At 39.8% G+C, this 22,462-nt stretch overlaps 1 protein-coding gene across 1 annotated transcript in view; it reads right to left on the minus strand.

Annotated features, from left to right (window-relative positions):
- Positions 1–822: 822 nt before the first annotated feature.
- The window catches only part of LOC116086421 (OX-2 membrane glycoprotein-like), a 28,485-nt gene continuing 6,845 nt past the window's right edge, over positions 823–22,462 (minus strand). Inside the window, exons 2-5 of the mRNA XM_031364698.1 lie at positions 20,081–20,419; positions 18,686–18,985; positions 2,593–2,704; positions 823–1,103 (exon numbers count right to left, since the gene is read on the minus strand). Of these exons, the coding sequence (XP_031220558.1) occupies positions 980–1,103; positions 2,593–2,704; positions 18,686–18,985; positions 20,081–20,419 (875 nt within the window). The 3' untranslated portion in view covers positions 823–979. The remainder of the gene's footprint in view (positions 1,104–2,592; positions 2,705–18,685; positions 18,986–20,080; positions 20,420–22,462) is intronic.

The following is a 22,462-nucleotide window of genomic DNA, read 5'->3' on the forward strand; positions in this document are numbered from 1 at the left end:
AAAAAAAAAAAAAAAAAAAAAAAAAAAAAAGACACTGAAGAAAATTAATGTATGCATTTGGAGAAGGGAATCTTCACATACTATAGGTGAAATATAAATTAATATGGCCATTACTTAAAAACACCATGAAGGATTCTCAAAAAAAAAAAATAAAAATAAAACTACTATATAATCAGGCTATCTATTATTGGATATATATCTTAAAGAAAAAGAAATCAGTATGTTCAAAATGTTGAGAAGACATCTGGACTTCCACATTTTTTGTAGCACTATTCACAACAGATGAAGACTAAAGCAACTACCTGTTTAGAACTGATGAGCAGAGTAAGAAAACATGATGCACACACCTATGTAAATATTATTTGGCCATAAAAGGACGTTCTGTCATTTGTAACAATGTGGATAGAACTTGGGGTTCATCCATACCAAGCTAAAAAAAAAAAAAAAATCCAGGTACTTAAAGACAAGTAGTAAATGATCCGGTCAAGATAAGCAATAAAAAATTCATGTCATAGAGTTGAGAGTAGAATGGTATTGATTAGAGACTGGGTTAGTAGAGGGTAGGAGAAATGAGAAAATTGGTCAAAACTAAGTTTATAGTTAGAAGTGAGACTTTTTGTTCCTACTGCACAGGAGGGTGATTATAGATAATGACTATGTGCTGCATATTTTTAAAACCTTACATGAAAGATTTGAAAAGTTTTAGGCATAAATGTATGAGTAAACAGACATGTTTAACTTGCTATCAAAATATACATGATACACCATAAATATCTATAATTATTATGTATCTGTTAAATCTAATTTTAACTTCAAAATGTAAAAGACATTAACATAAATAAAACCTCACTTGAAGCAAATTCATGTCTCCATGTATCTCTAACATGATAATTGCTGCTTAGCAAATGCATGTTCAAATTTTTGAAACTTCTTAAATTTAAACATGTACTGATAGAAAAAAAAAATCACATACAAACAATTATGTCTCTGTCTGGCGCCGATATCTCATTAAGTTCTCAGTTTCTGTTGACGGTTGTGTGGGTACCCGTGTTGATAGTGGGTTAGGCATCTGTGTTGATGATGGCTCGGGTGTGTTCTCTGACCTACAGAACCACAACACTGATATACGAATAAACTGAATATGGACCAAACACTCCCCACCTCCTCCATGACAGCACATTGCAAGAGCAGACTATTAGTTAGAATTTGAGAGATTTATACAAGAAAATCCCCTTGAGAGTTTGACCAAATTAGTAGAACTTGACTATTATTTTTACCTTAAATTGTGAAAACAATAATTTATGATCTGTCTCAGTGGTGATCATATCTTCTTTATTACAAAACTCACCATCTGCTCCAGAAATCCTAGGTTTGAATATGTGTATACTTAATTACTATAGTTCCTGGGGTATAAAGTAGACATTTAACAATGACAATGTTCCAAACAGAACTCTTAACCCTCCCTGCAATGGTTGCTATTTCTCTATTCCTTTGCACATTTGTTCAGGTTTTCTTTAGTGTTAAAACGCTTACCTTGAGTAAGATAAGTCCTTCCTCTTACTGTTTCTCCACAGCTGTCTGTCAGGACATCCCATCCTGAGTATAGCTTTAATCCCTCCTCCTCTTTTCTACCTCTTGATTCATGTCATCCTGACTAGTACAGCAGTCTCTCCAAAATGCTCCTTCATTCTTGTCTTACAAGGCATGTCTCCCACATCCCCTTGAGACAGCCTTCTAGATTATAGATAAGATTTTCAAGCTTCTTTGGTTTATACATTTCCTTGCACTGAGATGTTGCTGAACAAATACACCAAGGGTTTTTTTTTTTTTTAATTTAAAGAATATACAATGACAGCAAAGTAAATCACATGCTACCAATCATGTCTAAAGCTTTTATTTCCAGTGCCTAGTATCTTATTTCCATTTATCTTCCCATCATGCATTGCAGTCCAGCAGGGAGCTGGATAGATGGGTGTGTATTACATTACATTAATCCTATAAGGTAAGATTTCCATCTCAGCTTATGGCTCAGTTGGATCTGTCTCAGGCTTCCTAGCTCTACATCTCTCTCCCACCAATTTCCCTGGACCTTGTGCTTTCTTCTGTGAAAATTTATTCTCAATAAAGAATCTAAAACTTGTAATGGAGAGAATGGCCTATCAGTTAAGGCAAGATGTTGTTTGATCAGAGGACCCTGGTTCAGTTCCCAGCACCCATACGGAGGTTTCACAACTGCCTGCAACTTGAGTTTTAACACCCTCTTCAGGCCCCCACAGGGACCAAACACACATGCAGCATGAAGAAACACACAGGTAAAACACACACATAATATAAAAATAAACATTTTTGTTTTTAAAAAGAGTACCCTCGATTCACTATAACATAAAATGCTTGCCAGCAGGCAAATCTTGAATGATTTAATGTCAGGAACTGTCCAGCACATAGACAGCACATGGAAACAAGTTTTTCTTCACTCTTCTCAATGGATGTTTCCATATCCCTTAGAATTCATTAAAAAAAAAAAAAAAAATCCCCAACTAGCTCTACTGTACTTAACATCTCTGTCGCATCAGGTTGCTATGTATAGCTTACCTTTTCTTTTTGAAATAAATATAGAGGACAGCAGTGATGATGCATGAGATAAAAAACAAAATGATGAATGCAGTTGCAGTTATCATCCAGTTTAAACAAGGATTCATGGTACCTGAAAAACACGAACCAGAACACATTATTTCTCTGGTTACACTGCGGCTGCTATCTTGGGTCCTTAAATTTGTAAAGCTTCCCTCACTTGCTACAGCTTAGTCGACATTCAGACTTACTCTGTAAGACGCTTCGTCATCACCATGGAATAAAAAGTAAGATCCTAAAGGGCAGTTGCTACTTCTCGTTATAATTAAGAATGTGCATGCTTTTCAGGGAGGCACTATGGCTTTACCTCTAACCGCACCAATGCAGTTTTATCTAGTTATTACTATTCTTTTTCAATAAGATACTACATAGCCATTTTAGACAAGTGGAGGAGATTGAATGTGAAGAATTTTATACAGAAATATGAACTCTTTTCTGAAGGTAATTCCAACAAAGCAGAAAAAATACATATGGTATTTCTCCAGAATGAGAAATTCTCATACCTAATATTTAACATAAAAATAAACAAGGCATAACCTTCTTTTCCATTGATAAATTGCTGATTATTGACACCTGAATTTTAATAAGTAATTAAAACTGACCATAATGAGGCAGCCAATGGATGTATAGAAGATCCTTATGGTATTTAACTCATATCATCAAATCATTTGAGTTGGAAACATTGACCAGAAAATGGAGTTGGCCAACTTCAGTTCCAAGAAACAAACAGAACACAAATACTTATCTCTAATTTTTGAGGCTATTTGAAAATAGCATTAAAATAAAAACTGGTAAATGAACAACAGTAAGAATATTGACATGACCTTCTGTGACAATAACTTTTAAGGAAACAGACTTAGAGAACATGTAACACAAACAGATGAATGAGCTTCAAAGGCAACAAATGAAAACAATAAATGAAGCAGAAAATGACTGAAGACTTTGTAGATATTATTTTCAGACACACTTGAACAGATGTAACTTCATTAAAATAAGTAATTTAGAAAAGTCTTTAAAAGAACAGCAACTTTAGCCCAATGACTGCCAAGCCTGGGTAGAGCAGGGGCTCAGCGCTTCTCACACTGTTCACTGCTGAAGTATTTCCTACTGATATGTCCAGGGAACAGTAGTAACCTTGCCTGCAGTTGTGTGTCCATCCCCTGGTGACACCCAGTTTCCAGTGGATATTGCCCTGGTTAAACTGAGTGGGTCACAAGGCAAGACCAAAAGTCATGAACCTAGGAGTGCAAGTCGTGGAGAGAAGAGGCATGGGGGTGAGATGATAGGATTGGGACATTAGAAAGGAGAAAAGAACAGAAAAGAATCAGAATGCATCATATACATACATGAAATTGTCAAATATATAACTTAATTCACAAAGTGAATACATTTCATTTTAAGTTGAAAAAAGAATTTGTAAATTAAAAACTTGCTTCTTTGACACCTCCTATAGATGCCCCCGTACCCCACCAGCTGCAGATTTTGATTCATTCTCCTGGCCCTCTGGCCCTCTCTCCTGTCTCTCCCCACATATGATCCCTGAACCTCTTCATTGCTCTCCCCATTCCCTCTCCCAGCCAGGTCTCTCCCTCCCTCTACCTCCTATGACTATCTTATCCCTGCTTCTAAGTGAGATTCAAGCATCCTCACATGGACCTTCCTGCTTGTTTAGTTTCTTTGGGTCTGTGGAGTGTATGGTAGGTATCCTGTACTTTATGGCTAATATCCATGAATAAATGAGTATATACTATGCATGTCCTTTTGGGTCTAGGTTACCTATTCAGGATGGTTTTTCTATTTCTATCCATATGCCTGCAAAATTCATGATGTCTTTGTTTTTAACAGTTGAATAGTATTCCATTGTGTAAATGAACCACATTTTCTATATCCATTCTTCAGCTGAGAGACATCTGGGTTATTCTACCTATTATGAATTAAGCTGCTATGAATATAGTGGAACATATGCCCTTGTCGTATGGTGGAACATCTTTTGGGTATATGCCAAGGGTATAGCTGGGTTTTCTGGTAGAACTACTTCCAATTTTTCTGAAAAACTGCCAGAATGATTACCTGAGTGGCTGTACAAGTTTGCATTCCCACCAGCGGTGGAGGAGTGTTCCCCTTTCTCCACATCCTTTCCAGCATGTGCTGTTTCTTGAGTCTTTTTTTTTTTACACTTCAGATTTTATTCCCCACCCCATCTTGTTCCACATCCCATACTTCCTGCCCAGCCCCTGTCTCTACAAAGATTTCCCCGCCTCTCATCCCCCCACCCCACCTGACCTCTAACTCCCTGGGGCCTCCAGTCTCTTGAGGGTTAGGTGCATCATCTCTGATTGAACACAGACCTGGCAGTCCTCTGCTGTATATGTGTTGGAGGCCTCATATCAGCTGATGCATGCTGCCTGTTTGTGGTCCAGTGTTTGATAGATCTCAGAGGTTCAGATTAATTGAGACTGCTGGTCCTTCTACAGGGACACTCTCCTCCTCAGCTTCTTTCAGCCTTTCCATAATTCAACCACAGGACAACTTCTGTCCATTGTTTGGGTACAAATATCTGTATCTGACTCCTTCAGCTGCTTGTTGGATCTTCTGGAATGTGGTCATGCTAGGTCCATTTTCATGAGCACTCCATAGCCTCAGTAATAGTGTCAGGCCTTGGGACCTCCCCTTGAGCTGGATCCCATTTTAGGCCTGTCACTGTTCTTTTCCTCAGGTTCCTCTCCATTTCCATCCCTGTAGTTCTTTCAGACAGGAAAAGTTGTGGGTCAGAATTTTGACTGTAGGATGGCAACCCCTTTCCTCATTTGATGGCCTGTCTTCCTGTTGGAGGTGGGCTCTGTAAGTCCCCTCTCCTTACTGTTGGGCATTTCATCTAAGGTCCCTCTCTTTGAGTCCTGGGAGTCTCTCACCTCCCAGGTCTCTGGTGCATTCTGGAGGGTCCCTCCAACTTCCTACCTCCCCAGGTTGCCAGTTTCAATTCTTTTTACTGGCCCTCAAGAATTCAGTCCTTTTCCCTCACCCAATACCAGATCAGGTTCCGCTCTCCCTCCTCACACCCCATCCACTTTCCCTCCCAGATCCCTCCTTCCTTCCCCACTTGTGATTGCTTTCTTCTCCTTCCAAAGTGGGACTGAGGAATCCTCATTTGGGCCCTTCAGCTTGTTGACCTTTTTGAGTCCTGGGGACTGTATCTTGAGTATTCTGTACCTTTTTTTTGGCTAATATTCACTTATTAGTGAGTACATACCATGTGTGTCCTTTTGGGTCTGAGTTATCTCACTCAGGATGATATTTTCTATTTCCATCCATTTGCCTGCAAAACTCATGATGTCCTCGTTCTTAATAGCTGAGTAGTATTCCATTGTGTAAATGAACCACATTTTCTGTATCCATTTTCCTGTTGTGGCACATCTAAGTTCTTTCCAGCTTCTGGCTGTAACAAATGAGGCCACTATGAACATGTGCTCCTGGGGCATCTTTTTAAGATGAAATCTCAGAGTTGTTTTGATTTGCATTTCCCTTATGACTAAGGATGTTGCAGAAGATTCCTAGGAGTCAATGCAGGTACCTTAGCTGAGATTTCTAGTAGTGGGGATATGGAGCCTGAAGAGGCCACCTCCTATAGCCAGGCAGGAGCCCTCCCTTCACCCCCACTGTGGAAGGATAAGGACAACAGCCTAACCACAAAACTCAAGACCCAAAATTTTTCCTGTCTAAAAGAAATGCAGGGACAAAGGTGGAGCAGAGACTGAAAGAATGGCCAACCAATAGCTAGCCCAATTTGGGACCCTCCCATGGATAAGCATCAATCCCTGTCACTATTAATGATGCTCTCTTATGCTTGCAGACAGGAGCCTAGTGTAACTGTCCTCTGAGAGGCTCCACCCAGTAGCTGACTGAAACAGATGCAGAGACCCATAGCCAACACACTGGATGCAGCTCAGGCATTCATATGGGTGAGCTGGGGGAAAGATTGAGGGCCTTGAGGGGGTGGATAGGAACTCTACAGCAAGACCAACGGAGTCAACTAACCTGGACCTGGGGGACTCTCAGAGACTGAGCCACCAACAAAAGAGCCTACACACATATGTAGCAGATGTGGAGCTCAGTCTCCATGTGTATCCCCCAACAACTGGAGTGAAGACTATCTGTAAAGCTGTTGCCTGTCTGTCCATTTCCCTAACCAGGCTGCTTCTTCTAGACTTAATGGGAGAGAATGCATCTAACTGCAAAGAATTGATGTGCCAGGGTTGAGGGGTATACTTGGGGTCAGGGGAGTGGAGATGGGTAAGGGACTGTGTGAGGTGGTGTTTGGGAGGTGGAGGTAGTGATCATGTTGTAAAATGAATAGATTAATTAATGGAAAAAGAAAAAAGACTTGCTTCTTGAAAGAAGAAGAAAAAAGTTCATGAAAGAACTTGAAGAAAATATTTATACAATCTCCCAGTTAATATGAAGAAATGGAAAAATAATCATTGATATTAAAATAAAAGCTTTGATGTTCAATAGCAATCCAGATGAATGCTCTATTTCAAACAGGTACTTGTTAATCCAAATAATTGTTTCATATATCAAAATGGTATATCTCCTGGCAAGATAGTTACCAAAATCTGATCTATGGAACAAAATAATTTAGAGGATTTCTCCAAAGTGTAAAAGATCCAGTGTGGTCTTAACTCCTCAGTTTATTCAAGAAGGGAGAAGTACCTTTTTCTTGACACTAGAGAATAATCAAGGCTGTTTTGCTTGTTGCTGAAATCTTAGGTAGTCATTATATGAGGCACTATATATTGCCTTAGATTAAAATTAAAAAAATTGGAAGGGAATTAAACAAAGTAAAAACTCTTTTCCAGTTTAGAAAGTATAAAGTTGAGAATCTTACATGATCATGCTGAGAGAGGAATGGGTTAATACCTTTGGCTTTTTAAAAGTTCAGGAAAACCTTTTACTTGGTAAAAATTTTGTGATTGGAAATTTCATTTCACTAGGATGTTCTAAATGTATTCAAATGTTATTCTAATTTTATATTATTTTAAATATTATTACATTATTATTACTGGTAATAATATTTATCAGTACATTATGTAATCAAGCATGTTAATAGGTACAGCCATGTTCATAAAAGAGCTCCTAATAAATGACTTCAGAATTGTATGTGGATTAACTATGGGAACAATGCCATTTGCATTAATGGTACATTGTTGGTTAGTGCACACAAGGAACAAACTAACACAATGAAGACTTGAGATGCTTGAAATACATTAAAAGTAGATTGAAGGCAATGGTAATATTGATAGAAAACAAATTATTCTATTGACAGTGAAATATGAAATGAATAGGCTGGTCGTTAATGTATAAATCCCTTGGAGAGATTATTGTATAATATTTGAATGTTATGTGTGTAAGATGCAAGTATGTGTCCCTTACTGTTGTGGTTTGAATACAAATGGTTCCCAGAGGCTCATATATCCAAATGTTTAGTCAACAAGCAGTGGTTTGGCTTAAGAAGAAATAGGAGTTGTACCCTTGTTGGAGGAAGTGTAGTGTGGTTTGAAGAAGTGTGTCATTAGGGTGGGCTAGCTCAAACCAGTCTCAGTGTCCCTCTCTTATTGCTTTCTTCAGGTCTAGATGTAAAACTCTTAGCCACTTCTCCAGCAACATATGTGTCCACATACCATCATGCTCCCTGCCATGTAATGAACCTCACCTCTGAAACAGGTCCCTATTAAATGCTTTCTTTTATGGGTTTCCATAGTCATTGTGTCTCTTCACAATCATAGAACAGTGGTTGAGACAGAAGCGGGTACTAGGGAGCAGGGTACTGTTGTGATAGGTCAGACTATGCTGCCTCTCAAAAGAATAGGGTAGATCTTGGGACTTAGTCCAGAAAATCACTTGGATGCTTGAAGATAGGCTTAGGAGGATCATGGAAGACAGTGATGCTGAGGCAATGTGGAATGCAGAGGCACAGCTCAAAAAGTTTCAGAAGAGAAGAATATTAGGAAGAGGCCTAGAGATGATTATTGTGATATTTTGGAAAAGAATATGGCTGCTTTTTGCCGTTATCCTTAAAATCTGCCTGAGGCTAAATTGAAGAGTTTTTGAATTAATGGATTGGAAGAGGAGATTTCAAGAGCGCCTAGTATTGACTCTGTGATGCGCTTATTAGTAATCACTCTTTATGCAGATCTCTAATGAAAAGGATCAAACTGAGCAAGGAAAAATACACAATGCACAGTTTGAGTAGAGAAGACGCACCAGGAAATGTAATGTACAAATAGTCCAGTGCTCAAGGGGAAAACAAAACTATGGGCTCTTAAAAAGCAAAAATATATTTAGTAGTTTCATATTTCTTTCAGCTCACTTTCTCAATTTTATTTCGTCCTGGACCCCAGCCCTGGGATGGTGCTGCTTTTGGGGTAGGTCTTCCCTCCTCAACTTAATCCAGAAACACCCTCATCTATATGTCTACCTAGTGAAGCAAGGTTTTGTCACAAAGATATCAGTATTAACCATCACTATGCTTTGGTAGCAAGAAGCTAGCAGGAGGTGGGGGGGGGCTTGTGTGATGGGGATTCTGCCACTTCTCATAGAGCAGGTACATGCTGCATGCTCTCCTCCTGACCTCTGCTCTGTCTCCAGGGCTCCCCAGTGGAGTTCAGAAGTCAGGAGGCTAGGAAACCTTTCTCCCCTGAGACAGAGAAATGGGAATGGTAGCTGTTGAGGGCAGGAGGAGAAGGCCCCAAAAGCTTGACTCCACAATACCTGTGCAAAGTTCTGCCCGTCAGGCCAGGTTCTGCGGCAAAAAGATGTGGGCTAGGTGTGGAGAGCCAGAACCCATGGACAGATGGCATCTGGTACTTTCATATTTTAAGAAAAAAAAAATGAAGGCACGGTCACAATCAAATCAAAGTAAAAACAAATTTCAAAGTGTAAAATACTCAGCATCCAATGACTGGGATTTACTCACAATCTGTGCTCCTCCAAAGGGTTTCGTTGGTTGCTTCTCTGCCTCTGCCATCTACACCACATGTGGCTTGTCTTCTAGGCTCTCGCTGGCTCCATGCTTCTGCTCTTCCTGTTCTTGATGGTCATCCTATGATGCTGACATCTCCAAATGCTGGGGTCCCTTGTCTTATTTGGAGTACACTTTCACCAATAGCAGCACCCTGCCACGCAGTGCCATTCTTCAGTTGCTCTCCATGACCTTTCATGCCTTCAAAACCAGTACCATCTGGAAGACTCACATTGCCACATTTGATTGTTTGTGCAGGGTGCAACCTTGGCCATGTCTGTAAGACAGCTTCTTTGTATAGAATCTGAGGAAACATCTTCCAGAAGGTTTTAACTCAGTGATGCTGGTCTCTTCTTAATCACCACTAATTTCTTCACTCCATCTGACCAGTATCTATTGTCCCAGTAATGCAAAGATTTTATTTTATTGGTTCTGACGTTTTGTTAATCACAGCTGATTTGTCAGTCCCAGCTAACCAGAACCACAGAGTCTCAACTCAAAATAGCAAATGGCCCCGATGTAAACGTTAATGTTTCCTTTGAAACTTCACAAGCCACAGTCTTCATTTTCTGCACTGCTCTCAACATTCTGATCTTTCAAGCTCCTACAAAATATCCCACCAACCCCTCACTTCTCAACGGCTTTGTTAGCCTAAAGTTTCAAAGTGCTTCTATAATCCTCCAGAAAAACAACATGGCCAGGTCTATCTCCACAGTACCCTAATATCCTGACATAAACCTGCCCTAGTTAGGATTATTATTGCTCCAATGAAACACGATGATCAAAAAGTAAGTTAGATAGGTTCCATTTCACTATTCATTATCAAATAAAGTCAGGACAGGAATTCAAATGGGGCAGGAAACTGGAGGCAGGAGCTGATGGAGAAGCTATGGAGGAGTGCCACTTACTGGTGTGTGGTACATGACCAGCTAAGCCTGCTTTATCTTATAACCAAGCACCACTAGAGCATTAATGGCCTTACCCACATGGGCTGGGCCCAACTCCACCCATCATTAATTATTAAAATGCCACAAAGGCTTGTCTACAGCCTGTTATATAGGCCTTTCCTTCCATGAGGTTACCTCCTCCCACATGATATTAGCTTGTGCCAAGTTGACATAATACTATCCAGCACAGTATGTATAGGGCAATATGTTTGCATAATTAGTCATCAAAAAGTAATACTATTTAACAAGAACTAAGAGATGTATCCTTTTGGAGTGAGTGTGGCCTCACTTGGCAAAATCCCACAGGGGTTGGTTGTGCTTTTAGGTTTCAAGTGCTCAAATCAGGCCCGGTGTTTCTCTCTTCCTGCTGCCTGTTGATCTTAATGAAGAACTCTCAGCCACTTTTCCAAAACCAAGTTTGCCTCTATGCCTCCATGTTCTTAACCATGATGGTAATGAACTAAATCTCTGCAACTGTAAGCAAGTCCCAGTTAAATGCTTTCATGTATAAGACTTGCTGTGGTCATAGTGTTTCTTCACAGCAATAAAATTGTGCCTAAGACAATTATCTCAACTAAATATCCATATTATGTTCATAGCATTTACACTAGCATGAAGTGATTATGAAAGTAAAGCCAAAGTTAGACTCAGAATAACATTTCTACCACTTGTCAAGGGGAAGAGATGGAAAACAGTAAGTAAGCCAGGATCTCCATCCATTTTTGACTATTAAGAAAATGTGAATAAATTATTTTGACATCTTTTTTAAAATATCAAAGATTTACCAAATCATAAAGAGTTCATAGGACCTAGATCTAGTAGGAGGAATCATCCAGGTGACAAGCTTGACATTTAGAAACATATTTCATCTAACGAAAGTACGAATTATTAAATTCAAATTTAAAACTGAGCTGCTGAAAGCTGAGCAGAAATGTCAGCAATAAAATTGAACGATAAACGTTAGAGGTAAATATTTGCCAGTGCAAAGAGCTTCTGATATCTACCTCAGGCTTAAATCTCCATAGTTACATCCCAAGAGTTAAGCAGAAAGAGCCCTGGCTTTTCTAAGACAGAGACATATGTTAAATGATTTATATTCTTTACACTTTTTTCCAGTGCTAGAGATCAAACCTAGAACCTTGCCCCCAGCAACCACTCAGTGGCACATAGTGCACCACTAAGGCATAGCCCAGCCCTTTCCTATCTAGTTTTACCTGGAGTAAGGAAACTGTCTACCATGAACACTTAGACAGAGTTGCAGCAAATATACTTGGGAGGAAGATATTATAAAGCCATTCACTACAAAAGTTCATGTATACAATTCACTCTCATGAAATCCACTTCTGTGTGTATTACTACCAGGGAACTGAAACTATATGTTTATGTAAAACCTTGTGCACAAATGCTCAAGAGGAATTTTACACAAAAGTAAAAAATACAAAATAATCCAAACATATACCAATTGAAGCATAGATAAATAAAGTATGGTATGGTTATACTGTAGAATATTTTTTACTTATATAAAAATTGAAAATTGAAGTATTGATACATGTCACCTCATGGATGAACCCTGAGTATTCTGATACATGAAAGAAGTCACATGCAAATTAGCAACATATACTATTATTGCATTTTTATGAAGTAACCACAATAGATAAATGCTGTCACAATGACTCCTTCACATTATGGTGACCTTACACACAAGGGACTGACATCATGATCTAAGCATGGCTTGTAGGTTGTACCTTTCAATATTGTTGCAATGGCAATTAAATTTTCTCTTTTCAAATTTAATTTTTTATTGGATATTTTATTTATTTACATTTCAAATGTTAGCTCCTTTCTCATTTTTTCCCCCAGAACTCTCCTATCCCATCCCCCTCCCCCTGCTTCTATGAGGGTGTATCCACAGTCACCTACCCACTCCTGTCTCCCCTCTCTGGCATTCCCCTACACTGGGACATCGAGCCTTCACAGGACCAAGGGCCTCTTTTCCCATTGATGCCAGACAAGGTCACCCTCTGCTACATATAAGGCTGGAGCCATGGGTCCCTCCATGTATACTCCTTGGTTGGTGATTTAGTCCCTGGGAGCTCGGGTTAGTTGATAATATTGTTCTTCCTATGGTGTTGCAAACCCTTACAGCTCTTCCAGTCCTTTCTCTAACTCCTTCATTGGGGGAGGAGTGATCAGTTTAATGATTGACTGTGAGCATCCACCTCTAGGAGCCTCTCATGAAACAACTATATCAGGCTCCTGTCAGCATGCACTTCTTGGCATCAACAATAGTGTTTGGTGACTGTATATGGAACAGATCCCCAGGTGGGGCAGTCTCTAGATGGCCTTTCCTTCAGTCTCTGCTCCCAAATTTGTCTCCCTATTTGCTCCTGTATTTTGTTACCTCTTATAAGAGGGACATAAGGACTCACACTTTGGTCTTCCTTCTTCTTGAGCTTCATGTAGTCTGTGAATTGAATCTTGGGTATTCTGAGCTTTTGAGATAATATCAACTTATCAGTGAGAGCATATCATGTGTGTTCTTTTGTGACTGGGTTACTTTACTCAGAATGATATTTTGAAGTTCCACCCATTTGCCTAATAATTTCATGATTTCATCATTTTGTGTTTCTTCTTTAAGGGCTTCTACCTGTTTACCTGTGTTCTCCTGTATTTTTAAAAGGGAGTTATTTATGTCCTTCTTAAAGTCCACTATCATCATCATGAGAAGTGATTTTAGATCTAAATCTTTGCTTTTCTGGTGTGATGATGTATCCAGGAGTTGCTATGATGGGAGAACTGGGTTCTGATGATGCCAAGTAACCTTGGTTTCTGTTGCTTATGTTCTTGCACTTGCCTCTTGCCATCTGGTTATCTCTAGTGCTACATGTACTCACTGTCTCTGACTGGAGCCTGTCCTTCCTGTTATCTTGGTTGTGCCAAAACTCTTCAGAGTTCAGCTGTCTCTGTGATCCTGTAATTCTGAGATCCAGGGTGTAAGAGCTCCTGAGAGTCAAGCTGCCTCTGGAATCCTAAAATCCTGGTGTGACCAAGCTTCTGAGATCCTGTGATCCTATAATCCTAAGATCCCGAGATTGGGTGCAGAGCTAGCTCCCAAGGCCTATTCAGGGCACCAACTCTGATAGGAAAGAACCCATGTCGCTGGCTGGGCGGGGGTTCCTGAGTCCCTAGATCCCTGGGGGGTCCCAGTTACTCTTGGTTTGGTGCAGGTGTTGTGGCCTCATCACCTATGATCCTGGGTATGTTAGAGCTCCTGGAGGTTCAGCTTCCTCTGTGTGTTGTGGTATTGGGTGTAGAGCTTGTGCCCAAGGTCAGCTCAGGGCACCTGCCCAGACCAGAAGGACTAAAATTTAATTTTTAAATACTAAAAAGTACTTAAAAGTTTTTATTAGCAAGTTATTGAACACCAGAGAATGAGAAGGTTACTCATTTCCAGGCATTGAAAATTTTGCTATGGGTAGAAGATGTTTGATTTCTTCAGATAATGGTAGAAATGTTCTATAAGTAGACATCAGCAACTTTTGCAAAGTACTTAGAAAATACCAGCAAACTTTAAATCATATACTTTAGTAGGGTAAGTTGCATCTTAATAAATACCAAGTGCCAATGGAAAAAAGGGACTATGTGTCTTTTTGGTAAAAATTCATAAAGATATTCTATGGTAGATTTACTGATGACTATAATGTAAGAATAATGCAAGTATATATTTGCAATGAGTTAGATTTACACTGTATAAGTGACATTTAAATAAGGTTGTTACCAAACTTGAAGACTCATTTATGTTTGCAGTTTCTCATGGATGAGGTCTAATGTACAAAAACAATCAATGTATGTAGACTCTTATAAGTAATGGAACAAAGAAAGGCACCCAAAAATGTGAATGTAGAGTTTCTGATATATGTAATTTAATGATTTTAATATTAGTTAGATAATAAAATTCAATGTGGTATTCCAGAGGTGAAGAGGACTATAAGAAGATTGGATACTATCGTCTTTTGAAGAGATAATAGTCATTGTTCCTCCAATAGAAATGAAAAATTGTAACCTTCAGATAGAAGATGTTTAGAAATGGTGGATCAGTGGAATAGGACTGTCATATAAGCTACTTAAGAGGCTGAGACAAAAAGACTGAAAATTTAAATCCAGTCTGGGCTATAGAGTGAGCTGAGTGAGTTCAAGGACAACCTGGACAACTTAATAACATCAAAAAAAGAAATAAAAGAAGAGAAAAGGAAAGGAAAAAGGAACAAAGAAAGAAAAGGGAGGAAGGAAGGAAGAAAGAAAAACAGACTCTGGGGATGTGCCCATCTTAGTGTTTCAGCACTTGCCTAGCATGCTCACACCCTCTGGCTTCAGTCCCCACTCCTTTTCACTTCAAAATATAAGTGTAGAAAACCCTAAGACCTTGAGTGGAATATAAATGAGCTGGACATTAGGGAACATAGTAATGGAATTAGTGAAAAGCAAATACAGAGACAAGAGGGATAGGCCAGCGAAAGAGGGAGACAAATGAGAATAAAGTATAATGATACACCACACACACACACACATCACACACACACACACACACACACACACACACACACACACACCACACACACACACACACACACACCACACACACACACACACACACACACACACATAAATGAAAATGCTAATGAAGTCTAGTACTTTTTATGATAACTTAAAATTTAAATTTGAAAAGAGAAAATTTAATTGCCAGTGCAACAATATCAAAAGGTATAACCTACAAGACATGCTTAGGTCATGGTGGCAGTCCCTTGTGAGTAGCTGGAGGTCATCATAATGGGAAGGAGTCATTGTGACGACATTGCTGGCACTGGGGATTTTCTGCTCCCTTCTGTTCTAATGGTACATCTTACCATGCAAAGCCTTCCAATTACTGACCAACTCTGTGCTACATGTAAGTCCCCAGTTCTTGATTTCCTATCTTTTTACTAGAACTTTAATTCAATTAAATTTATATTATTTATAATTGTCTTAGTCACTGGTCCATTGCTGTAAAGAGATACCATGACCACAACAACTCTTATAAAAGGAGAGTTATAACAATTGGTTAGAGAAAAGGCTAGATCTGCTAGAATTGGGATTGCAGGGTTTTCAGCTACTATGTAAGTGCTAGGGATCCAATCTCATCATCTGAAGAGCAGCCAATGCTTTTTAATTAGTGAGCCATCTTTCCAGCCCTCCAGTAAGTATTTTTTAAGAGTACTTAATGTTCCCAATATTCTGGGAAATGTGAATTAAAGTTACTTTGAAATACCACATCATCTCAATCAGAGGACTATTAAGAAAGAAACTGACAACAGATGGTCAAGAGGATGTAGTGGGGGGAGGAATGTTTACTCACTGCTAGTGGTGATGCAAATTAATACACATACTCTGGAAATTGGTTTGGTGGCTCTGCAAGGCATTAAAACAAAAATTACACAATGCTTCAGCTGTACACTCCCAGGCACATACCCTAAGGACCTTAGATTTGACTATAGAGGTACTTGTACACCCATGCTTACTGCTGCTATATTCACAGCCTAGATGCCCACCAACAGATGAATTAATAATAAAAATGTGACGTATACCCACAATATAATATTATTCAGTTGAAAAAAATAAAATCATGAAATTTATAGAAAAAAAAGAATGGATTTGGAAAGCATGAATATTAAGCAAAGTGAGAACAAACTCATAATTACAAAACCCATAATGTTCTGCTGCATATGTGGATTCTAGCATGTGTGTGTGTGTGTGTGTGTGTGTGTGTCTGTCTGTCTGTCTGCCTGTGTGTCTACATAAACAAGACCAACTGTGGTTAATGTCTAAAAACCTGGGAAGGAGATAGAGAGAACCCTCGTGGCAGGAAGTATGAACCCAGGGACAGTTAAGTTATGGAAGGGGAAAATGAACTGGGGATGAGTATGCTCTATGGCTGGGTGGCAAGGGTGTGGGTGAAATGGAGGGAAAGGAAACGATAAGATAAAATGTCATTTTGTTCAAAACTGTCATTATACCATCTAGCACATTATATGCTAATTTAAAAATAAAATTTTAAAATGAGGGACAATCAATGGTGTCACCACACTGATGAAAGAAAGAAGCAACTACTTAACACGAATTAGAGTGCTATGGAAATGTCCCTTTAAAAATATAGTCATGTCAGGGAGGCCTGAAAAAGACAAACCACCCAAGCACCAAGGGCACCACAGTGATAAGCAAATATATGATGGAGAGATGGCAAAGATGGACTACTCAGTGGAGGGACGGGAGACAAAGTGTGTACACTGTAAAGGAAGGTGGAACTGAAGACTCAGGAGCAGTGAGGAACAGGGAGATGTGAGGAGCCTGGGCAAAGACAGGGCCATGATGAGGTTCTGGCCCAGGCTGCCGCCAAGGTAGAATGCCAAGTTAGCACCAAAGCCAAGTGGGTTTTTGTAGTCTGGTCTGTCTGCCACCAGAGACCATGTGGATGTCTGAGAGCCATGCTGCCTTAGAGGGTAAGTGAGACATGCTGATCTGACTGGCCTGCAGATCTTTGCAGCCTGAGCACAAGCTGCTTCGAGAACCATGTCTGCCTCTGTCAGGTCGTATGGTAACTGGGGGCTGTGTTGATGTCCCAGGCCTGTGTTAGCACTGAGGGCCACGGTGATATCCCTGGTCTGGACTGCCACCTGAGGCATCGTGCTGAGCTGGCCCTGCCCCTCCTTGGTCACACCTTCAGGAGAACTGGCTCAACACTTGCCCGGGCAGCACAATAGAGCTGACGCTGGTGGCAGGGGAATGGATGAGGATGTGAGCGTGGGTACCGCCATCTACCTTGATGCAATGTGAGGGAGAGATGCCTTGCCCGCTTCACCCACCCCTGAGGTCATGAGAGCTGGAGATCTGTCCTTGCGCTTTACTGGCTGCAGCACTCCAGAGAGCAGGCCCTGTACCTTACCTGGGCAGCACAGTCCAGCTGACCCTGGTTGGGGCTGGGGCATGGGTAAGCTGGCCCAGAGGGCAAGAGTATAGGAGAATTGACCCTGCACCTTGCTGGCTGCAGCATTGGGTAATCTAACTGTGGCAGTGCTTGAGAGATCACCCTGGTGGTGCAGGCACAAGACAGCTGGTGAGAGAACCAGGGTTTTGCATTGTCTCACCCCAACATCTACCCCATCTATGAAGTGCTCAAACAACATGAAAGGGCCAGTCCTGCATATCTAAAGCTGCAGGATCTCCATGACACAGGGTAACAACTCTAAGAGGAGTCCCAGTGAGGATACAGTATTATTATTGTAGCAGAAGCCTGAGGCCTCAAACCAGACCATTGACTCATTGCCATGAACATTTGCAAATAAAGATGTATGGACAAAAGGGTAGAGTGTGTGACACACTGACATTCTACGGCTACCATGACAAGTTGTCTTTTGTTCTTTGTTTCTTTGTTTCTTTCTTTTTTTATTCTATCTAATGTACTTTTCTTTTGGGAGGCAGGTTACAAGGGCAGAGGGAGGATATAAAGAATGGGGCCATGAGTAGGACTGGGGTGCATGATGAGACACTCACAGACAATCAATAAAAAGCTAAAATAAATAAATAAATAAATAAATAATAAAGATAGTATATGATGTAAATAAATAAATAATATAGTGCATGAAAAAGAATGAATGGATAGATAGATAAATAAATAAATAAATAAATACAGTTAGCTTCCACCCTAAACTAAAGAAAAACCTAAAGAGAATTCTCTGTGTAAGATTAAAAAAGATTCAACAGAAAATTATGGATAACAAAAAATAAGAACTGTCTACAAAGAACAGCATGCTCCCTCCCTCCCTCCCTCTTATAAATGTATGTGCTGTGGATGCTAGAGATCAACAATGTGCTCTCCAACTTTGTCTATTCTTGCCGTGTTGGGATTATGAGCACACCCCCATGTCTGGCTTTTCATGTGAGTGCTGGGTATCAAACTTGGGCTCAGTGCTCTTCATGGAAAGCATTTCACAGACTAAATTGTTTTCCCAGCACCAGCTGCCCCCCCCCCTTTAACTTCACTGTCACATTTACTTACCTCCTTCATTGACTGGCAGATGGACTATCTTCTCTTCGTTTCTTACAGGGTGAGTCATGGACACAACCAGGTTCTGGAGACCCAGGGACCACGCAGTTTTCAAAGAGATGCTGTAGATTTTAGTGACAGTCACTGTGGCATTGGCATTCTGAGCAAAGTACTCTTGTGGTGGCTGCACCGAGACTTGTGAAGGGTAAATGGAGATTCCAGGGGCAGGCTTTCCCATGGCTGAACAGTGAAGGTTATGAAGATCTTCAGAGCCAGGAGCAGACTGGAGTTCCATTACTAGTTCAGATACAGCTGAGGCAACGAGAGGGAAACAAAATTACTACAAAAGCGAGTCATACCAAATTCTCTGCTGTGAGAGGGTAGCATGTCCCCCAATTTCTATATGACGCATAAATGCTGAAAATACATCCCTATCTGATACATCCTGACAGATGTCACAAAACTTCCAATAAATACCTTTTCCTCTGTCCACTGACTGCTGTTTTGATTTCCATGCATCTATAAATTATATTATATACATTCCAGCACTTCACACTCATAGAGACATGTTGGGGTACACTAAGTGAAGTTGTGTCTCTGTCCTTCCTCACCTACCTAAGGCATTCTCTGATTGGCTTTAATAAAAATCTAACGGCCAATTATCTAGGCAGGAAGTGGAAGGTGAGACTTCCTGGGAGGGAGAAAGGAACTCTAGATAAAAAAGAGGAAGGGCTTTCTCCAAGAGATGAGAGGAGACAGGTGTGACTACTGGCCTGGGTGGAAGCCACATGGCTGGTTGGGGTAAGGTGGTTGAGTTAACTTAGATGACCTAGTTGAGAGTCTGCCCAGCTGAGAGACTGCCTAGCTAAGGTCTTTGTTTTGAAGTATTAAAAGCTCTCTGTGTGGTTATTTGGAGGAACCAGCTAGTTAAGAAATAATTGCTGTCATATTAATTTCTAGCATTAATTAATATATACAGAATATCAATAATCATCTTTCAACAACATAATAAGGAACTCTGGTGTTCTTATGAGTAATGTGACATTTTGCTCATTTGAAAACTGAGCAATACAAATTCCCTTAGCTTCATGTCTTCTTGTTTTTCTCTGATGGCTCTTTTCTCATATATTCATCTTATCTTAGTAGCAATATTCTGATACTTTTCTGGGTTTTCTCCACTTAATGGAAGCTAGTGCAGCACAATGTAAAGAAATGATGTGCAGAGGGAAAAGTTCCCACCTGAGCACAAAATCTCCCCTGGCCTCCATGACTTTTCTCCTGTCTAAGTAACTTTAACCCATCACATCAGCTTTTCATTATCTTCCATTTTCAAGACAATGTTCTTAAAAACTATAACTCTGTGATGTATACCCCCATAATGGGACCCTTGAGGAAGGGGTTATATACTTAAAATGTTAAGGCAGGTTTGTCCTCCGTGGCTGCCTTGTGGGAAAATGTTAAACAGACACTTGTAGCAGGCTTCATCTTCAAATGTCACTCCTTGGATAGTCATGAAGGAGGCACTGGGTTCCAGGATCTTGCACTGCAGCCTCATTACATATGGTGGGAGAATCTTTTCTCCATATTTATGACTGTAAGTGCAAATATTTTGAGGCAGAGAGCCTCGGATTTTCTGCCAGGTGATTTGCTCAACATTTGCCAGGCTTGTGAAGTTGCAGAAGAGGGTCACGTTTCCTCCCAGGATGGCTGTCTCATTGGTGCTATGCCTTATCATCTGTGAGGACCCTGAAAATGAGATCCATTGTTAAGAGATACTTCTTCTTCCCATACTTCTTCCCATACTTCTGTGGAGTATTCTAATAACACTTGTCTTTCTGTCTTATGATTACCATTTTAGTTGCTTCTTATGCTCAGTAAAAAATGAGGCATGTGTAATGACACAGTCCAGTCTGAGGAAGTAAGATTATGCATTCAAGGCCAACCTATGATACATAGTTGACAGTGTCTCACAAAAAGAAAAATGTTAGATATCCTATGTATGTTATCAGTTACCTGGCACATTCAAAGTCCTGCATTGGACCCTGATAAGAAAGAGAGAGGAGAGTGAAAGAGACCCACACAGAGAGAGAGACAGAGACCCACAGAGAGACACAGAGACAGACAGAGACATAGAGAAAGAGACAGAGACAGATAAGACAGAAAAGAGAGAGCTATAGTATGTTTTTTAACATTGAATATTTACCTTGTAAAATGGTTTTTGGCACATATTGCCTAATAAATACTTAATAAAGGTAAAAATTAAGAATTATACATTAACTAACACAAGGTACTACATATATGCATATATAAATTTATTATTGCATATACAATCATATATATGTAAATCAAGGTCCAATATATTTTTAATGAATATGTGTATATATGTATCCTAAAGTAGGTATTATTCCTCGATTTTTTGTGTACTTAAGGTCACTTTACTTGTTCATCAAGGAAATACAGGTTAACCTGAGCACTACATATGCACCAAATATCTGAAATGAAAGGCATCCAATGCCATTTGAAAATGTGCAGATGGGCAGTGGTGGCACCTGCCTTTAATCCCAGCACTTGGGAGGAAGAGACAGGTGGATTTCTAAGTTCGAAGCCAGCCTGGCCTACAGAATGAGTTCCAGGACAACCAGTGCTACACAGAGAAATCCTTAAAAAAAACTAAAAAAAAAAAAGAAAAGAAAATGTGCAGAAACAATATACCTCACACACATACTGCTGAAGGGAGTGTAAATTCTGTTGTACTCAGTAGAAACTGTTAATGCTATTTTATCACTGAGTATAATCATTATCTACAAGCAGTGAATATACTCATAACATAAACTTAATAGAAGTACATGCATGTGTTCTCCAAAAGCATGAATAAAAAGGTCCGTAGGAGCATTATTTGTCATGAAGAAAACTGAATTGCAAATTAAGAATATATTTTATGACACAGTGCAGTGGCTAGGCCCACACTTATGAGTATAATGGCAGGACACATTAGAGTAGGTAGATTATTTTTTTAAAAAGCCATAAATTTAGCATGGAGGTGAGGGTGGATCTGAGAGTAGATTGAGGGGTACGGAGTATATATGATCAAAGTACATCCTATGAAAATCTCAAATAATTAATAAAGTATATTAAAACAACATATTGCATAAATAAATTATACTATTACACGAAGAAATTCATTCAAAATGAAATTTAATGAACGATGATTTCTCTAAAAAATATGAATAAATCCAATATATCAAGGAACCAGTAGCAAATGAATACATGTTAAGTGATCATGTACTTTTTAAAGTCATCAACAAATAAAATACACCCATAGTGTGAGGAGCTAGATTATGAAGAGTATTGGGGCTTGAAATAAGAATGGCTCCCATAGGCTCATATATTTGAATGTTGGTCCTCAAGGAGTGAGACTACAGAAGAGGAATTAGGAGGTGTGGCTTCGTTATGGTGGGTGTGGCCTGCAGAAGCATCTGGAGCCTCTTAGAGGCCTGAGGCAAGTTTGTTGTCAGAGAAACCCTGTGATCATCAGCCAGTTCTGTGCTCACGGTTTACCTGGCCTGATTGTAAGACTGGTCTTCTCACAGTCTCTGACTTTTCTGCACCTCACCATTTTCATCTCTACAACACGAGTAAACGTTACCTGACTCACAGCGTTGAGTACAATGAGAACACGCGGTCATCTGACAGTTATAAGGCACCACAAACATTTTAGTTTCCATAGGTAGTTTGATCCTTGCCTTCAGGGAAGGATTAAATAAAACACATGAAAACCCAAACTAGCAA

This window comes from Mastomys coucha, unplaced genomic scaffold (genome assembly GCF_008632895.1).
Source record: "Mastomys coucha isolate ucsf_1 unplaced genomic scaffold, UCSF_Mcou_1 pScaffold12, whole genome shotgun sequence".
Lineage (NCBI taxonomy): Eukaryota > Metazoa > Chordata > Mammalia > Rodentia > Muridae > Mastomys > Mastomys coucha.